Below are 17,922 nucleotides of genomic sequence, written 5' to 3'. Positions count from 1 at the left end.
TCTCGCGCGGGAAATGATCATTCATACCGAATCTTGTTCCTTGTAATTCTCTTCCTTTGGATTTCACCAGTACTTTCTGCTGGTAGAGCTCGAACTTGGCGATTATTGGACGCGGACCGCTTCCTCTTGGCTTCCCAAGACGGTGTACCCTCGCAAACTTGATCGAATCCACCATTTCCTTGGGCAGCTTGAGAGATGTTGCCATAAATGACTTAACGAGGGCTTCTGGTTTGTCTACTGTGTTTTCTTCGATGCCAGAGAAAATTAAATTGTCCCTCATGCTGCTTGATTGAAGGTCCAAAATAGATTCTTTCATTATCTTGTTCTCTTTTTTCAGGGATTCTAATAGACCTGTCGTCGACTCGAAGGCGCCTTTAAGGATATCGTTTTGCGATTTGAGATATACTACCTCCTGCTGAGTAAACACGAGGCTTTCTTTTAACTCTTTAATCTCGGTTTGAAGGATTTCTAATGCTATCGATATTTTCTTATCGATTGATCCAATTCCCTCGCTAAGTGACTTTATGTATTCGGGTGGGCTTGCTAACAACAGATCGTCGGTCGATGTAGCCGAATCAATAGAATCTGCCTTTTTACGCTTCGCCGGGAGATCACTGCGTTGACTGGATGTTGCCATGGCGTTTCCTTGATGTGTGGCGGAGTCGGAGAAAAAAGGTAAATCACGATCGTGAAAATCTTTAGGGAAAAATTAGTTGAAGTCTTCTTGAGCAAAGTTACTTGCTAGCCTAGCCAGTTGATTGCGTCATGCGTCTACGGAGTCTCGCGAGAGTAACGACGTCACAGCATGCTCCTCCTCCTTCCTTCTATATTTATTTTTTATAATTTATTTTGCCTGTCTTCCTAAAGTATTAAGTTTCTGATGAGAAAATTGAGTGATTTCTTAGCTGTTGAAAACTTGGAGTTATTAAAGGGTATTAAAACACTAAGGGGCTGTGAGATATCAATAGAACCGTTATGTGGCAAGATAACAAATATTAATAAAGTTAACAAAAAAATAAATCACATTCATGAGCAATTATCGAAAATAGATCGAAAATTACGAACATTTTTTAAAAGTATTCCGGACACAGCCGAATGGGGGGGAGAAGTCATAACAAGGAAACAAAAGGTCGAGGCGAGTGCCATCGTTGTTTATCGACGAGAGAGTTGCGATCGTGTTTTATCAAAAAAATCGCTAAAATGGTTCAAACCTGTCATGCTATGTGATGACTGGCTCTGATGAGACCACCCCACCACCCCAGGCAAAGCAAAGGAGGGAAATGGCCAGAGTGAGTACTCTTTTGTAATAAAAAAAAAACATCATGCATTGGATATAGGACTGGACACAAGTATAAATTATCGCTTGTAAAATATATAGAACAAATCCTCTAATCCCATATTTGTGTCGGTTGGCAGAGCGAAAACCGATGATAGTACAATAAATGATAATTGTTCTATACATTATTTTGCGGTCACGGTGTATCAGCTTCACAAAAAGAAATGCAAAACAAACCATTCGGTGTTTCTGTTGCCGCCAGTGTTTCATCAGTGTGATTGCTCCCCTCAATGATCCTTTCATTAGGCTGCATCGGCTTTCGTTTGGGCTCAAATTGATAACCCAAAACACCAAAGAAAGGTTCATAACTCTCCTCGTCACCATTAGAAGAATGTTCGTTACGTCGGATTCGTCGCTGCAACTAGAAACAAAATTGTCCGCCACCATCACCGCCATTCAGTACTAAGCACTGAGTCGGTTGTTTCCTTTTTAGGGACCTCACGCACACAATATGCTAGATTTCCGGGACCTCGGGGGCGGGTTGTTTAGCTTGACAGTCGATCCAAATTTCTATCATTTTCTTGGTGTTGCGATGTGTGTAATTACACGAAGTGGCATAATATGAATCCAAAAGGCATGCGTTTATGGATAAACGATGGAATATTAGCATTTCCCCAGGTGTTGTCATACCCTGTCAACCTTTAAAAGTTATTAAAAAAAAAAAATTAAGTTGCTATTTCGAGCAAAAACTTGGATGTTAGATATTGCTAATGATCCTGAAAATATAAGTGATTATATCTGCATTTGGTGATTTATGTGCATTTAGTGTAAAATCTGATAAATTTGCAGCCATTTTAAGTTTTGTTATACTTATATAATAAATTTATAATCGGGATTCATCTGGAATAACTTTGAATTTTTTGATACCGCTGCTGATGGAGACTCATGTTTTCGGCCCCGATTTCCATGTCCCATCAATATATGATGAAGTGTATGGTCTTAAATTCATATGTGATCTGACCAGGAGCCCCTCAACCCCCATTATTATTCACAACAAAAGGCGTGTGTGGGGCTTACCTGTAGTCAATGCCGTTAAAAGTCTACGCTGACGCAATATCATTTTCAGCAAGATCCTTCGACGAAGCTTGGAGAGAAAGCCATTGTCTCACGCAGGCTCTCCAGGTTTCCCGCCGTTTTTGTCTAAATTCCTGCACTTTTTCGCTCTTGTACAGATGAGAGTTGCATATAGTATCGTTTCGATGCCTCTTCACTGAATTTGGAATGCGGTTTCCTTATTTTTTGTTGATATGGATGCGGTCGACGCGATTTTGTGTGTATTTGAAACCATGGCAACACTCCTCGTCTCCTATTGGTGAACTAAAACAGCTTCACGCACTGTAAATCCTACTCCGCCGTCTCAATATCACTGTGCCACAGTAAAAAAGAAGACCGACACAAAAACACTAAGTATTAAAAAATGACTGGAAACCGTGAGCAGCTTGTTTTTTGTTTTTTTTGGTCACTTTTTTTTGGGGTACTTCTGGATTATTTTGTTACTTTTTAGCCCTAAAAAAACAAACAATAAAACAAACAATATATATATGTATATATGTGTGTATTATATATATATATATATATATATATATATATATATATATATATATATATACACATGGCGGAAAACACAGACAAGACTGAAAAAGCAGTTTCTGCTCTTGCACTCCACTTGAAAAGAAACTGTGGTATTTTAAGCCAAAGCAACTGTTGTGTTTGATAGAACAATATGTCTATATGCTGCCATAGCAGATTCATCGCGCATTAAGCCCCCGAACTATTTTTAATGTGTCCATTTTACCCTAGAAATCCCCGTTTACAGAGGTCGCACGACCATTTTGTTTCAACCCAGTCATAAAAATGGTGTTATACCTGTATAAAAAAAAATAAACAACTTCATAAAATTATTCATTCGCATAATTACAACTTTTAAACAAATTATGTCACAATGAAAAATTGTGTCTGTAAAAAAATTCATGGATTCGTACCTCATAACTATCGCTTAATTGTATTTTTTTGTTACTGTCGCATTTTCTTCTATATGTTAGATGATAAATAATCGATCCAAACAAAGAAAAAACAAAAAAACAAAAATGTTTAAAATGGTAAATATATGAAAAAGAACATCTCGACCACTCCTTGATGTCTGCAATTTCTGCATCGCGACCCTTGTTATATTCAGGGGTGAAAGTGGACCAGAACGGTCAGGAACGCAGTTCCGGTATAAGATTCAGGGCTGGAACGCTATTCCTGTATACGGTGCTTTGATTCCGAAATATGATGGCAACTGTCAAAACTCTATGTAAAAAAAAAAAAAATGCAAAGCTGCCACACATGCATTTCATCTCCAAGAAGAAAACAATCTACCAACATCAGCTTTACATACACAAGTGTTAACAACACGCATAATGAAGTGCTTTTGTAGCGTAATCCGTTTCCAATTATATCATTTATTTTATTCCACGGACGGCCTGGAGGTTTCCCAAGCTGCTTCAGTTACGATGACGAGTCACGTCAATGTGCGAATGCAAGCAGCAAAGCAAAACACCTGGACTCATTTATCCATTCAATTGGCTGACATACTGACATGTGATCACCAGAGATAGTTAGCTCTGATTTGTTCAAATGTGCATGTTGTCTGAAACAGCAAAAAAATAAAAGGGCAAATGCAAGAGAAAATGGATCAAATCTTTAAGCGTAAGCAAAGAGTTAAGGAGGCTTATTTATCATAGTTTTATTTTCTCTGATGGGGAGGTTCAGAACATCTTAGCTGTTAATGTGCACTTTGGACTTATATTTGTTCATTTATGTTGGGCTACTTATTCATTTAAAAAAGTCAATGTTTACGTGATCTTCATAATGTATTCCATTTCTTAATGTGTTACTTATATATCTTTAGTATTAAAAAAAACACAACAAAATGTTTACATTAACTTCAATTTTAATATACATCCCATGTTCTTAAGTAGTTAAAATTGAGATTTGGCATTTAGTATGTGAGGAAATGAGGGAAAATAAAAATTAAGACATGGGTGTTGGGGTTGTAGCTGTTTTTGTTAACTTTTATTTTGCAAATCATTGAAAAAATAAAATTCTGAATGAAAATCAGTTTTTGTATGTGTTATACAAATAACTGATCAAAACAGTTTTTTTTGCATTGCAGTAGTTTGACCCCCCCCCCCCCCCCCCCCCAAAAAAAAAAAAAATTGATAATAAAATTTATTGCTCCGTGGCGACTTTCACATTGGGGAGTTCCTGGCAAGTGTCAGGGATTGCTGGGCGGGCAGGTGTGTGAGGACCCAAACGCAGGAAAAGTGAAGCGAGGCAAAAAGGGCGGTGCAAAAAATGATTTGATTAAGGCCGACAGAAAAAACAAAGTACAAACCAAAACTGAGGTGATCCCAAAAACACAGCAGCAAAGAAAACTCAGGTTACTAACAAAAGGCTGGGTATCAAAAAACTTACTTGGAACACGAGGGCTAGGATAGACATCGACTCTGGCACTGACATAGACAATGACGCAACAAGGAGTGACAAGAAACTGGGTCATTATATACGCAGACAAGGGGTAACGAGACGAGGAACAGCTGGGTAACACAGGTGGATGCAGATTGCAGGATACACCGGGAAAACACACACAGGTGAGAGCAATGGGTAATCACAGGGACAAGTCACACAAGGAGAAACCAAACACAAAACCTAACAGCAAGAAATTCTAACCACTTTCACCCCTGTTTATATGACCATGTTTCAGCCATAAAATCTCCCAAAAATCCAGCTGTGGCCATTCACAGCTGTGTCTTGACACTCTGTGATACATGCTACATGGAGTTTTTGGATCGAAAAAAGGTAAGTACGTGATAATATCTCATTCAAGTCTTGGCGTCTTTAATTCTGTTCTTGCGTGCTCTCACCTCCAGATAGGGTTTCGCTGTTTAATTGATTGTTTTATTTTTTTAATGCCCTCCTGTTCAAATTTTTTATTCCCCCAGAAAATTGAGATTTTAAACTTTCCAATGTTGTATCACACATGCATATCGGACAATTTTGAAATTTGGCCAAATTTGGGGTCTAAGAGCGGAACTACAAGACACCTGAGTGTTTTGCGCCATATATATTATAAAGCAGAGTTTATGTAGATGCACTTGAGTGGAACGAAATCCTTTTTCTAAGCATTTTTCCCATGGTCCCATTACAGCCTAGAAGTGCCTCTACGCGGTGTAAACGTTGCAGTGTGGAGGCTGCAGGGGAAAAAAATGTCGAGATACTGTATGCTTAATGCAGCACACACTAGAACCAAAAAGTGGCAACCGAGGTAGCCCCCCATGAGTGTGTGGGTTACCCCGATCTGATCACGTATTCGGAAATCGGCCCGATTGTGCCATATTTTTAGAGGATTGGAATTGGCTGGAAAGGATCGGGTTTATAATTTATAATAATAATAATAATAATAATACCAGTATATGGCAGAAAACACTCAGGTGACTTGAAGTTCAGCTCTGAGACTCCCAATTTGGCCAACTTTTAAAATTGTCCGATATGCATGTGTGATACACCATTTGAAAGCTTAAAATCTCAATTTTCTGGGGGAAGAAAAATTTTGAACAGGAGGGCACTGAAAAAAACCTTTTTTTTTTTTAAACAGCAAAACAGTATCTGGAGGTGAGCATGCGAGAGCAGAATTAAAGACGCCATGACTTTTAACGAGATATTATCGCGTACTTACCTCTTTTAGATCCCAAAACTCCATGTAGCATGTATCACCGAGTGTCAAGACAAAGCTGTGAATAGCCACAGCTGGATTTTGGGGGGATTTTATGGGTGAAACATGGTCATATAACAAGGGTCGCGATGCAGAAATCACAGACATTAAGGAGTGGTCGAGATTTTCTTTTCATATATTTACCCTTTTTAAACGTTTATTTCTTTTTTTTCTTTGTTTAGCTCGATTATCATCTAACTTATCGGAGAAAATGCGACTAACAAAAAAAATTACAATTAAACGATAGCTGAGAGGTAGATAATCATGACTTTTTTACAGACACCATTTTTTTCATTGTGACGTAATTTGTTTAAGTTTAAAATATGCGAGTGAATACTTTTTTAAAGTCGTTTTTTTTTTTTTTTTTTTTAACAAAACATTAGACATCAATTAATGATTCTTAGCTAATAATGGCAGACATTTTGAATAATATAGCTAATTCATTTTATGACTGGGTTGAAACAAAATGGTCGTGCGACGTCTGTAAACGGGGATTTCCAGGGTAAAACGGACACATTAAAAATAGTTCGGGGGCTTTATGCGCCATGAATCTGCTATGGCAGCATATAGACATATTGTTCTATCAAACACAACAGTTCTTTTGGTTTAAAATACAGCAGTTTATTTTAAAGAGGACTGCAAGAGCAGAAACTGCTTTTTCAGTCTTGTCTGTGTTTTCCGCCATGTATATATATATTTTTTGTTAGTTTGTTTGTTTGTTTTTTTAGGGCTAAAAAGTAACAAAACAATCCAGAAGTACAGTGGCATTGTCTAAAGAAACAAAAATAAATACATGTTATACTCAACAGCACTCCCGAAAAAAGCAGAAGAGGAAGTACTATAAACAAATGTGACAAACATGTTACAGTACTGTAACAGTACTGTAACATGTTTGTAACATTTGTTATATTTAAAAAGATATATATTTTTTAAATTTTTTATTTTCAAAATTGGATCGGGACTGTTTCGGCAAATTCTCAAAATCAGTTGAGACTTGGGTGAGAAAATATGCGATTGGTAATTTGTGCTGTCAGTTTAGCGTGTTATTGATGGGACAATAAATAGGAGCGTGGTGATATGTACCTTTTGTAAGAAAAAAATCCTTGTAACTGAAGCAACTGTAGCCTCATGTATCACATAACAAATATACTGTATATAGCTTTCAATGTTAAACATGCAAACAACAGCTGTAAGTGTAGCATATGCAAAAACAAAACAAAATACTGTAAATTTATCTAGTCTACTCATTGATTAATTTCTCTCTTTAAGTATATCATTTTCTTTTTACACGCACACGAAACATGGTGCGGTCGCCACGTTAGCGCCGGTCTATGTACTCGCTTTTGTTGACGCTGTGCAGGGTTTTCCGTGAATTAACATATCAGTTCCTATTCCAAATTTCGCCGCATCAACCTGTAAGCTTTTCAGCCGTGTCTCCGCGCCTCCCTTTCTTTTGCATTGTTTGTCATCCATAATATTTTATTGAGCATTCGGGGCAGGATGAGCAGAACAATGAAATATTTTTAATTGGACTACCAAAAATTGGACCAATCAATGGGCCGCTTGCCACGGCCGAGAAACTTTTAGACACCATCACCGGCCCACAAATGTGTGTCGGCTCACTCGGAAGTGCCCGTTTCGCCCGATGGCCAGTCCACTTATGGTGTGAAGGGAGAACAAAGAGGGCAAGTACTTGCACGAAACGGCACTCAAATAAAATACTCCTTGGATATAACACTTCAAACACGGCACACTCCCATTTATGTTATGCATGAAACAGTTAAAATATTGGGAAATGAGTTGAAGGCCTCTTTAAACACATCAGTTTGCATTCTTGAAGTACAACAGAAATTATATTATTTACCTTAGTCCTATGTATTGCAGATTTTCAGCTTTTTTGGGTGTGTTTGGAACATACTGTATCTTCTGTGGTCAATACAGTTCACTGTACTCTATTTGTTTGCTTCAGATTGGGCTACCTTTGTTTGTGCTGGTTGTCTGTCTGTTGGCCACATCATATCATGCACCACAGGATGGGAACCTGGAGCTCCACCCATGCATGTATGGAGAACAGTACATTTTCTTCAGGTAAATTTAAAGATTCACTCCACTTACTGTACTTTGTGGAAAGGGTGCATTGGCTACCATCGAGGGTGATGGGAAAACATTAGAACTGGGAGGGCTTGGCTGGATATCATTGCAAATGGATTGGACGTTTATTATGGAGACATGAGTGCCAAAATTAATAGGAAACGGAATATTTACAAACGTAATCATTTTAGAAAAGTAAAAGACCCCGCCTTTAATCTATCCAGCCTGACTACATTCCTTTTCAGATGAAAAGCCACTACTTTTTTGTCTCGCTGTTTCTACCCTGCGGCTTTCATAAGGAAGCGGCTTGTTAGTGGATTTCTTTTTTATTTGACAAATAACCTTCATGTTTTCTTGTTAAAATATACAAATATTGGATAATTAAACATATTTTAAAAGAATAGCTTTCCAAATTTTGTCATGACTTAGCTCTCTCCACTACACTAGCACCAATAAAGCTTGCCAGAAGCTCGTCAGACTTACTCAAAAACCCAGAATTTTATAGACGAATATTGCTCCATATGATATTATATGTTGCTACAGAAGAACAATTGTAAATGGATGGGTATCCACTATTTGCTACGACAAACGACAAGAGAACACGATGCGAACGTTGATTAGCCGTTTTCAACTGGCATTCAGAGGACTTTATTGCCACAGTATGCTACAACAAAGCTACTACAGTGGGGCAAATAAGTATTTAGTCAACCAACAATTGTGCAAGTTCTCCTACTTGAAAAGAATAGAGAGGTCTGTAATTGTCAACATGGGTAAACCTCAACCATGAAAGACAGGATATGAAAAAACCAGAAATTACATTGTTTGAATTTAAGATTTTATTTCCATTTTAGAGCATTTGACCAAGTATTTGGTCACCTACAAACAAGCAAGATTTCTGGCTGTCAAAGAGGTCTCACTTCTTCTAACGAGGCTCCACGTTACCTGTATTAATGGCACCTCTTTTAACTCATTATTGGTATAAAAGACATCTGTCCACAAACTTAGTCAGTCACACTCAAACTCCACTTTGGCCAAGACCAAAGAGCTGTCGAAAGACACCAGAGACAAAATTGTAGACCTGCACTAGGCTGGGAAGACTGAATCTGCAATAGGCAAAACGCTTGGTGTAAAAAAATCAACTGTGGGAGCAATTATTAGAAAATAGACATACAAAAAAGACATACAAGACCACTGATACTCTCCCTCGATCTGGGGCTCCATGCAAGATCTCACCCCGTGGCGTCAAAATGATAACAAAAACGGTGAGCAAAAATCCCAGAACCAGACAGGGGGGAACTAGTTAATGACCTAAAAAGAGCAGGGACCACAGGAACAAAGGCTACGATAAGTAACACAATGCGCCGCCAGGGACTCAAATCCTGCACTGCCAGACGTGTCCCCCTGCTGAAGCCAGTACACGTCCAGGCCCGTCTGCGGTTCGCTAGAGAGCGTTTGGATGATCCAGAAGAGGACTGGGAGAATGTGTTATGGTCAAATGAAACCAAAGTTTGGAGGAGAAAAAATATTGAATTGCATCCGAAGAACACCATACCCAAAGTGAAGCATAGGGGTGGAAACATCATGCTTTTGGGCTGTTTTTCTGCAAAGGGACCAGGACGACTGATCTGTGTAAAGGAAAGAATGACTGGGGCCATGTATCGAGAGATTCTGAGTAAAAATCTCCTTCCATCAGGAGGGCACTGAAGATGACACGTGGCTGGGTCTTTCAGCATGACAATGATCCCAAACAAACACACTGTCAGGCCAACAACGGAGTGGCTTCGTAAGAAGCATTTCAAGGTCCTAGAGTGGCCTAGCCTTTCTCCAGATCTCAACCCCATAGAAAATCTGTGGAGGGAGTTGAAAGTCCGTGTTGCCCAACGGCAGTCCTAAAACATCACTGCTCTAGAGGAGATCTGCAGGTAGGAATGGGCCAAAATACCAGCAACAGTGTGTGAAAAGCTTGTGAAGAGTTACAGAAAACGTTTGGCCTCTGTTATTGCCAACAAAGGGTACATAACAAAGTATTGAGATGAACTTTTGGTATTGACCAAATACTTATTTTCCACCATGATTTGCAAATAAATTCTTTAAAAATCAAACAATGTCATTTTCAGTTTTTTTTCCACATTCTGTCTCTCATGGTTGAGGTTTACCCATGTTGACCATTACAGGCCTCTCTAATATTTTCAAGTGGGAGAACTTGCACAATTACTGGTTGACTAAATACTTATTTGCCCCACTGTACATAAGAGCTGGCGCTACATGTTAACCATTTTTAAGAGGATTTCACCTAGAAGGCTAGTTAAATTGGATTATTTACTGTATCTTCGCAAATGTAATGACCTGATTTTTTTTTTTTTTTTTTTTTTTTTTTTAAAGTTTGTTGTTAAGCATTCAGACAACACGAGTGAAGAGTGATGTTGATGTGTGTTTATCTGGTTGATATATTTTTTATCAATCAAATATTTCTGTGTAACATTTATGTAAATATCCAATGTTAAGATATCGACACCTGCGGCTTATAGTCAAGTACAGCATGTAAGTGGATTTATTTCTAAAATTTTGTGAAATTTGGTGGGTGAGGCTTATAATAAGGTACGCTTTATGGTCCAGAAATTACGGTAGTTGATATCCAATTGCACAATACAGCAGTGGCAGTAAAAATTCACTCATTTAAAGAGATTTAAAACACCTGGGGAAATGCTAATATTCCATCATTTATCCATAAACGCATGCCTTTTGGATTCATATCATGCCACTTCGTGTAATTACACACATCGCAAACGTTCTTCTAATGGTGACGAGGAGAGTTATGAACCTTTCTTTGGTGTTTTGGGTTATCAATTTGAGCCCAAACAAAAGCAAATGCAGGCTAATGAAAGGATCATTGAGGTGAGCAATCACAGTGATGAAACACCGGCAACAACAGATCGTGTGGGAAACACCGAATGGTTTGTTTTGCATTTCTTTTTGTGAAGCTGATACACCGTGACTGCAAAATAATGTATAGAATAATTATCATTTATTGTGCTATCATAGGTTTTCGCTCTGCCAACAGACACAAATATGAATGGGATTAAAGGATTTGTTGTATATATTTTACGAGCGATAATTTATGCATGTGTCCAGTCCTATATCCAATGCGTGATGTTTCTTTATTATAAAAGAGTACTTACTCACTTTGGCCATTTCAAGCTTGGCTGTTCCCCTCCTTTGCTTTGCCTGGGATGGTGGGGTGGTCTCATCAGTGCCAGTCATCGTCCTCTTTCTTGATATCTCGGGCATTTAGGTGGCTGCGCCTGTGTGGTGGGCACCGCATCTGCTTTCAGCAGCAATTTCTTAGCAAAACCTGATTTCATTTTGTCCATAGTTCGAATAGCTTTCAAGTGTAAAACGCGCAGCACACAAAACCGTGCCGGAGGCTGGGTCTGCAAAATTAGCCCTCTTTGCACGGACGAACTTTATTATTTGTCTGCGTAGTCCAGCTCTTTTTCTCGCGTTCGGGAACTCATGGGTACTACATTGCAAGAAATGGCTATTTGTACACCACATAGCACGACAGGTTTGAACCATTTTAGCGATTTTTTTTTTTATAAAAAAGGAACGCAACTCTCGTCGATAAACAACGATGGCACCTACCTCGACCTTTTGTTTCCTGGCTGTGACGTCGCAGCCCCATTCGGCTGTTCCCGGGCTACTTTGGGAAATGTTTGTAATTTTCGATCTGTCCCTGTGTGGATAACCTGTACCCTCATCACTCTCCCTTTCCCTGGGTTTGGGGCAGACACTTCTGCTTTTACTTGGTTTCTTGTTTCATGACCTCATCTTGCGGTACGTGGCTCTAAGTGTCCGATCGCGGATGGAAAACACACAACAACAGAAAAGATGATACACACAGGCGTTGCCTCTGTAGTGATATTTTACAAGCATAAACAATGAACGTAGGTTCGCAGTCGTCTTTTTCTCTCTCGCTCTCCCTCTCTCTCCCTCTCTCCCTCTTTCTGCCATGCTAATGTTATAATCGATCTGGCTGGCACTCTCTGTGAAGGACTTCCCCAGCTATTCTTGACCACTTTTTTGATTATCTAGATAGAATGCTAAACATGCAGGGCTATTCTTGTCATAACCAACAAAAATCCCTTTGTCACAATGAGTATCTTTTTCTTATCGTGTCTATATGCTTAGCACAGACAGGCCGAAATGTTTTCATCCTTAAGAGATCAGGCTTCTATCCCGACAACATGGAATATGGAGTCTGCTTTAAGCATCAGCTGTAACATCGGTTTCTGATAACTGCAGCAGTCTTAACTGCATATGCCCACAACTCCTTTTGGTAGACCACTCTAGATTGACATGCATCTTGACATTTCAAGCAAAGTTCTCAAACTCTTCTTAGCTGTCTCATCCTGATGCTATGAATAAGGAGCTGAGGTTATCACGTGTAACGGTATTTTTAGTTTTATCCGACCGAATGGATTTCAGTTCATCATATGGGGCACCATCTGCTATGAACTTCTGTCTCTTCAACTGCGTCACTCTTAGCTTTTAAGATTGTGAACACCATTGTGAACATCACATTACCCCACCCATTTCCCTTGAAAAAATACCAAATCTCAAACATTCAAACTAGGGTTGTTCCGATCATGTTTTTATGCTCCCGATCCGATCCCGATCGTTTTAGTTTGAGTATTTGCCGATCCCGATATTTCCCGATTCGATTGCTTTTTTTTGCTCCCGGTTCAATTCCAATCATTCCCGATAATTTTCCCGATCATATACATTATGGCAATGCATTAAGAAAAAAACGAATAAAACTCGGATGAATATATACATTCAACATACAGTACATAAGTACTGTATTTGTTTATTATGACAATAAATCCTCAAGATGGCATTTACATTATTAACATTCTTTCTGTGAGAGGGATCCACGGATAGAAAGACTTGTGACTTTGTATATTGTGACTAAATATCGCCATCTCGTGTATTTGTTGAGCTTTCAGTAAATAATACTGTAGCCATGCCCAAATGCATGATGGGAAGTGGAACCATGACTGTGCGTAGTGCTAACAATTGATATATCTTCTCTGCGTTGGGAATTTATATAAGGTGTTAAGATCAATTGCTACCTTGCTTCCCCACATTGCTTACCATGGTATTTCTAATCGTAGGGAGAGGGATTGTAAGTCTTTAGCCAATTAAAAAAAGGCTCCAAAGGCTGCCAAAATTTACTCTACTCATTTTACGCTGCCTTTTATCTCTCTATATAGGTAGAACAGCGCCATTACAGATTGAGCGCGACAATGCGTGAGTGGGTCGTGCAACGCATGCATTAATTGCGTTAAATATTTTAACGTGATACATAAAAAAAAAAAAAAAAATTAATTACCACGGTTATTTGAATAAATTTGATAACCCTACCTTAAGCCTAAACTAAAGACTCTGGATTAGTGTAACATATTATGTCTGTAACGTTAAATACAATTAGAAAACGCTTTAATTAAAAAAATATATATATATTAAAAAAAGGCATGGCCGATATTTTTTTGCCGATTCCGATACTTTGAAAATGACGTGATTGGACATCCCGATCGATCGGGAAATCTCTAATTTAAACCGTAACATTAAATGCCCCCCTCTTTTCCCAAAGTCACTTGACAACCTGTTTTGATGGTGCGCGTACCTGATCCTGACCCAGTCTCCAACAGAGAATGCCGGGGTCTGGGCATGACAAGTGAAATCAAACCTCCCCTTCCCACAGACTTCTGCACTTTGGAAATGTGCCCTAGCTTCTTGATGCTTCTGATCCTCCTTTAAAAGTGCAGCCCGCCCGTCTCATCAGACCATAGAACATGGTTCCTCTAATCCATGTGTTTTGTTGACATGTCTTCAGCAAACTGTTTGCGCGCTTTCTAGTGTACCGTCTTCAGAAGAGGGGTGACAGCCATGCACACCAATTTAATGTAGAGTGCGGCATATGGTCTGAGCACTAACAGGCTGACCCCCCCACCTCTTCAATCTCTGCAGTAATGCTGACAACACTCCTGTAACGAGTCACATGACATTTTGGAGGGAAAATAACAAGCAGTACTCAATTTGGACATTTAAAGATGTACGTTTTTTCAAAGGGGTGTTCTCACTTTTGTTGCCAGGGGTTTAGATATTAATGGCTATATTTTGAGTTATTTTGAGGGGAAAATGAATTAACTCTAATGTATAAGCTGCACACAGACTACTTTTCATTGTGTCAGTGTCATTTTGTCAGTGTTGTCCCATTAAAAGATATACTTAATATCTGCAGAAATGCAAGGGGTGTACTCACTTTTGTGATACACTGTATATACTCCGCAGACGTACAGGTAATGATTTACCATCTTGTCACACAATAATATTCAGGCTGTTGTCGCCGTTGATGTCACTTTGTCTTTCTCCATACTTCTGCGTTTGGCGTTGTGGCCGTTGACACTATTGTGCTGCTGTCATTAGCGATTTATAGGTAGAACTGTTTCATTGGTATTGAGAAGCCCAGACGTATTTTTGACAGGCAAAGCCTGGCTACATATTTGACGCAAGACTTATGATGGGAAAGGAAGCAGGTTTACATTCACTTCTTCAAGGTGTTCAGACTGTAGGCTTGTGATTGGCTGTTGTCTTATGCGAATGAGAGTATCAAGAAATGTAAAATCAAAGTGTTAACATAGTGTTTTATCATTGTACTGTATATTTGCATATAAAGTAACGTTAGGAGTAAGGAGTTTATTTTATGTAATCCCAACACGTTATCAAAAATACTATTAACTCATTTGCTCCCCCAAAAGATATAAACACGTTCTATTTTTAATTGTTTGTGTCCCAAAGACATATTTATACGTCTTCTAAGTTTTGTTTTTTCATAAGAGACATCTCTGGGTTCTGATTCAACTGAGCTCCAGAGCACAAAGCTGAAAATCCATTTTAAAGCAATAAAACTGGCCACTGGAGGGCAGTAGAGCATTTGGTAAGACCCGCAACCCGATTGAACGGCAACCAACGGCCGGGCAGCCCGGCCAGGGCGCCGGCGGAAGGATGCCAGGCGGCGGATAACCGAGCAGAACAACCGAGAGGATGCCCGGGATGCCAGGCTCTGGACGACCGAGCAGAACGACCCCGACCACCAGTGCAGCGGACGATGTTGTTGAGTCTGTGCTGCTCGCCGAGCAGACCCCGCAGAGACTAAAAAAAGAAATCCATCATTATGAGACCGGCGGCGATGAGGGAAAAGTTTACCCGGCTGTCACGACGACAGCAACGTCATCTCTCAGTTAGTTATGTGTAAATAAATTGTTACTTTGCTATTAAAAGCTCTATTTGTCTTGTAGTTTCTGTTATTTTGTAAAAGGAACACATTATTCAGATGTTTGGGATGTAACTAAAGCAAAAAATAGCTGTGTTAAAGTCAAAGTTATGTTTGAAATGTATGCTTTCACAAAAGCTCAATTTCTCTGTTTTTTCATCAGAAATTGGAAAATTGCTCAAACTAAGCTATTTTCTAATGCTGATTTCTAAAGAATGGAAAAAGATATTAACTAATTTTTTTTCCTGCTGAAAGAAGAGAGTCTAATCTTTCTTTTGGTGGGTTCCATCCATCCATCCATTGTCTTCCGCTTATTCCGGGGTCGGGTCGCGGGGGCAGCAGCTTCAGCAGGGAAGCCCAAACTTCCCTCTCCCCAGCCACTTCAGCCAGCTCCTCCGGCGGGATTCCAAGACGTTCCCAGGCCAGCCGAGCGACATAGTCTCTCCAGCGTGTCCTTGGTCGACCCCGGGGCCTCCCGCCGGTGGGACATGCCCGGAACACCTCTCCAGGGAGGCGTCCAGGAGGCATCCGAACCAGATGCCCGAGCCACCTCAACTGGCTCCTCTCAACGCGGAGGAGTAGCGGCTCGACACCAAGCCCCTCCCGGATGACCGAGCTTCTCACCCGATCTCTAAGGGAGAGCCCGGACACCCTGCGGAGGAAACTCATGGGTTCCATGTTTATATAGCAATAGAACAGAATTTTCTGTGGGCCTTGCAAAATCAGTCAAAATCCAGTAAAACGGCCGGGAGCGAAGGGCCTTGCTCCGGTGAAAATGGCTGGGAGTGAATGAGTTAACCTTCAGAGCAGTTGTTTTAGGAGATATTTCAGCAACAAATGATAAAAGGTATTAAATGTGACTCCCAGAAATAACTTTCTAAACAATATTTTTATGCACTCAAGCAATGACATTAAATTTTATTGGGAATGGTTATTTGTTATCCATAGGTATGTATAGTTGACTGACTATTGACTGACATGACATATCGAATTATATTGTTATAAAACAGCAGAGAATCGCATCTTCAAGCCTCGAAGATCGAGGATGCTCTACTGGACCTGCCTGGTTTTAGTACGAAGTGTAGAGGGAACAGCATCTTGTAAGATTCTATCACATAAAAATATTTGCAGTTAACTAGTTAATAGAGTGCCCTGGTGTTCAGACTAAACCACGCAAATGCTCCACTGCTTTGTTCGCTATCCCATGTTTTCGCAGGAGCCACGAGGATGAAATCGAACAGACTGAGCATCCTGCCTGTCAATGCAAAAGTAAGAGCAAAGGGTTTGGGGTTGGAGAAGCTGTTGAAGATGAGCTGTTCATCTTCCCGGGAAATGGGCTCTTTCCAGACTGTCCAGAAGGGGCCAGACCGAGACAAATAGTACGATGTTACTTCACGCAGTCACTGTTTTACACAGACAGAACATTTATTGACAGTCACAACTGATGCTAACTGACTCAATAACATTAAATGCTGATACATTCCGTTAGAGTGATCCCTCGCTACTTTGCGCTTCAAATGTTGCGCCCTCAGTCCATCGCAGATATTTTTTTAACTTAAAAAAAAAAAAGCAGGGTTTTAGAGATGTCCCATCAGATCACGTACAGCCTCACTCTCCCTCCTGAAGCTTTTCTTTTGCACCAGGCAGCTGCAGCTTGTTAAAGTTAACAATTAGTAACAAGGGAGCTTCTTTGAACTTGATGGAGTCCTACTTTTCGAAGACGCCGCCTTGTTTAGCTTGTTACACACTGGCTGTAGTCATTGCTGCAACTCATTGTGTTGTTTGCTGTTCTTAGCAGCAGGAGTTCATTTGAGAGGACTCGCTCAATGATGCATTTAATAATTATATCTTATTATATTTGGGGGAAAAACAGGGGAATAACATGTCTTATATTTGTCTTTTTCCAATGCTAAATAAGTAAATTAAACACACCAAAATACATTGAACACACACAAAAAAGGGGAAAAAATGTTTTCATATAAATAAGCTACACCTTCGCGGATTTCATTTTTTTTTTTTTTTTTATTTTATTTTTTTTTAAACCTGTCCTGTTCAGCTGTTTGACACAGAGAATGGAAGTCTAAGTGCCCAGATTCTGAACAGTTTTAATGTTTCACATTGAGAGTCTGACATACTCCCATTGTGATCATTCAAAATACCTTTTTATTATGACAAAGCAGCGAACAGGAAGGGATTATGGGGGGACAGAAGAAAAGAAATACAAGAGAAGAAGGAAAAGAAACACATACACAAACAACAACTAGATATACATTGAACATCTAAACTAGTTACTAATATGCTGGTGCTATCGTCAGCGAGATGTATTTCCGGTTTACACCATGTGGGGGCCTATTGGCCAGTGAAAGAGGAGAATGGGGGTGGGGGTGTCTATAAGCCTATAAG

The 17,922-nt window shown here is 39.6% G+C and overlaps 1 protein-coding gene across 1 annotated transcript in view; it reads left to right on the top strand.

Moving 5' to 3' along the window:
• Positions 1 to 17,922, top strand: part of LOC130912457 (phospholipid-transporting ATPase ABCA1-like) — a 235,362-nt gene that overhangs the window by 129,046 nt on the left and 88,394 nt on the right. Inside the window, exons 22-24 of the mRNA XM_057830569.1 lie at positions 8,062 to 8,180; positions 16,530 to 16,619; positions 16,736 to 16,898. Coding sequence (XP_057686552.1) covers positions 8,062 to 8,180; positions 16,530 to 16,619; positions 16,736 to 16,898 — 372 coding nt within the window. The remainder of the gene's footprint in view (positions 1 to 8,061; positions 8,181 to 16,529; positions 16,620 to 16,735; positions 16,899 to 17,922) is intronic.

This window comes from Corythoichthys intestinalis, chromosome 1, assembly GCF_030265065.1.
Source record: "Corythoichthys intestinalis isolate RoL2023-P3 chromosome 1, ASM3026506v1, whole genome shotgun sequence".
NCBI classification, from domain to species: domain Eukaryota; kingdom Metazoa; phylum Chordata; class Actinopteri; order Syngnathiformes; family Syngnathidae; genus Corythoichthys; species Corythoichthys intestinalis.
Note: the sequence above shows the minus strand (reverse complement) of the source record. Positions and strands in the feature narration are given on the sequence as shown.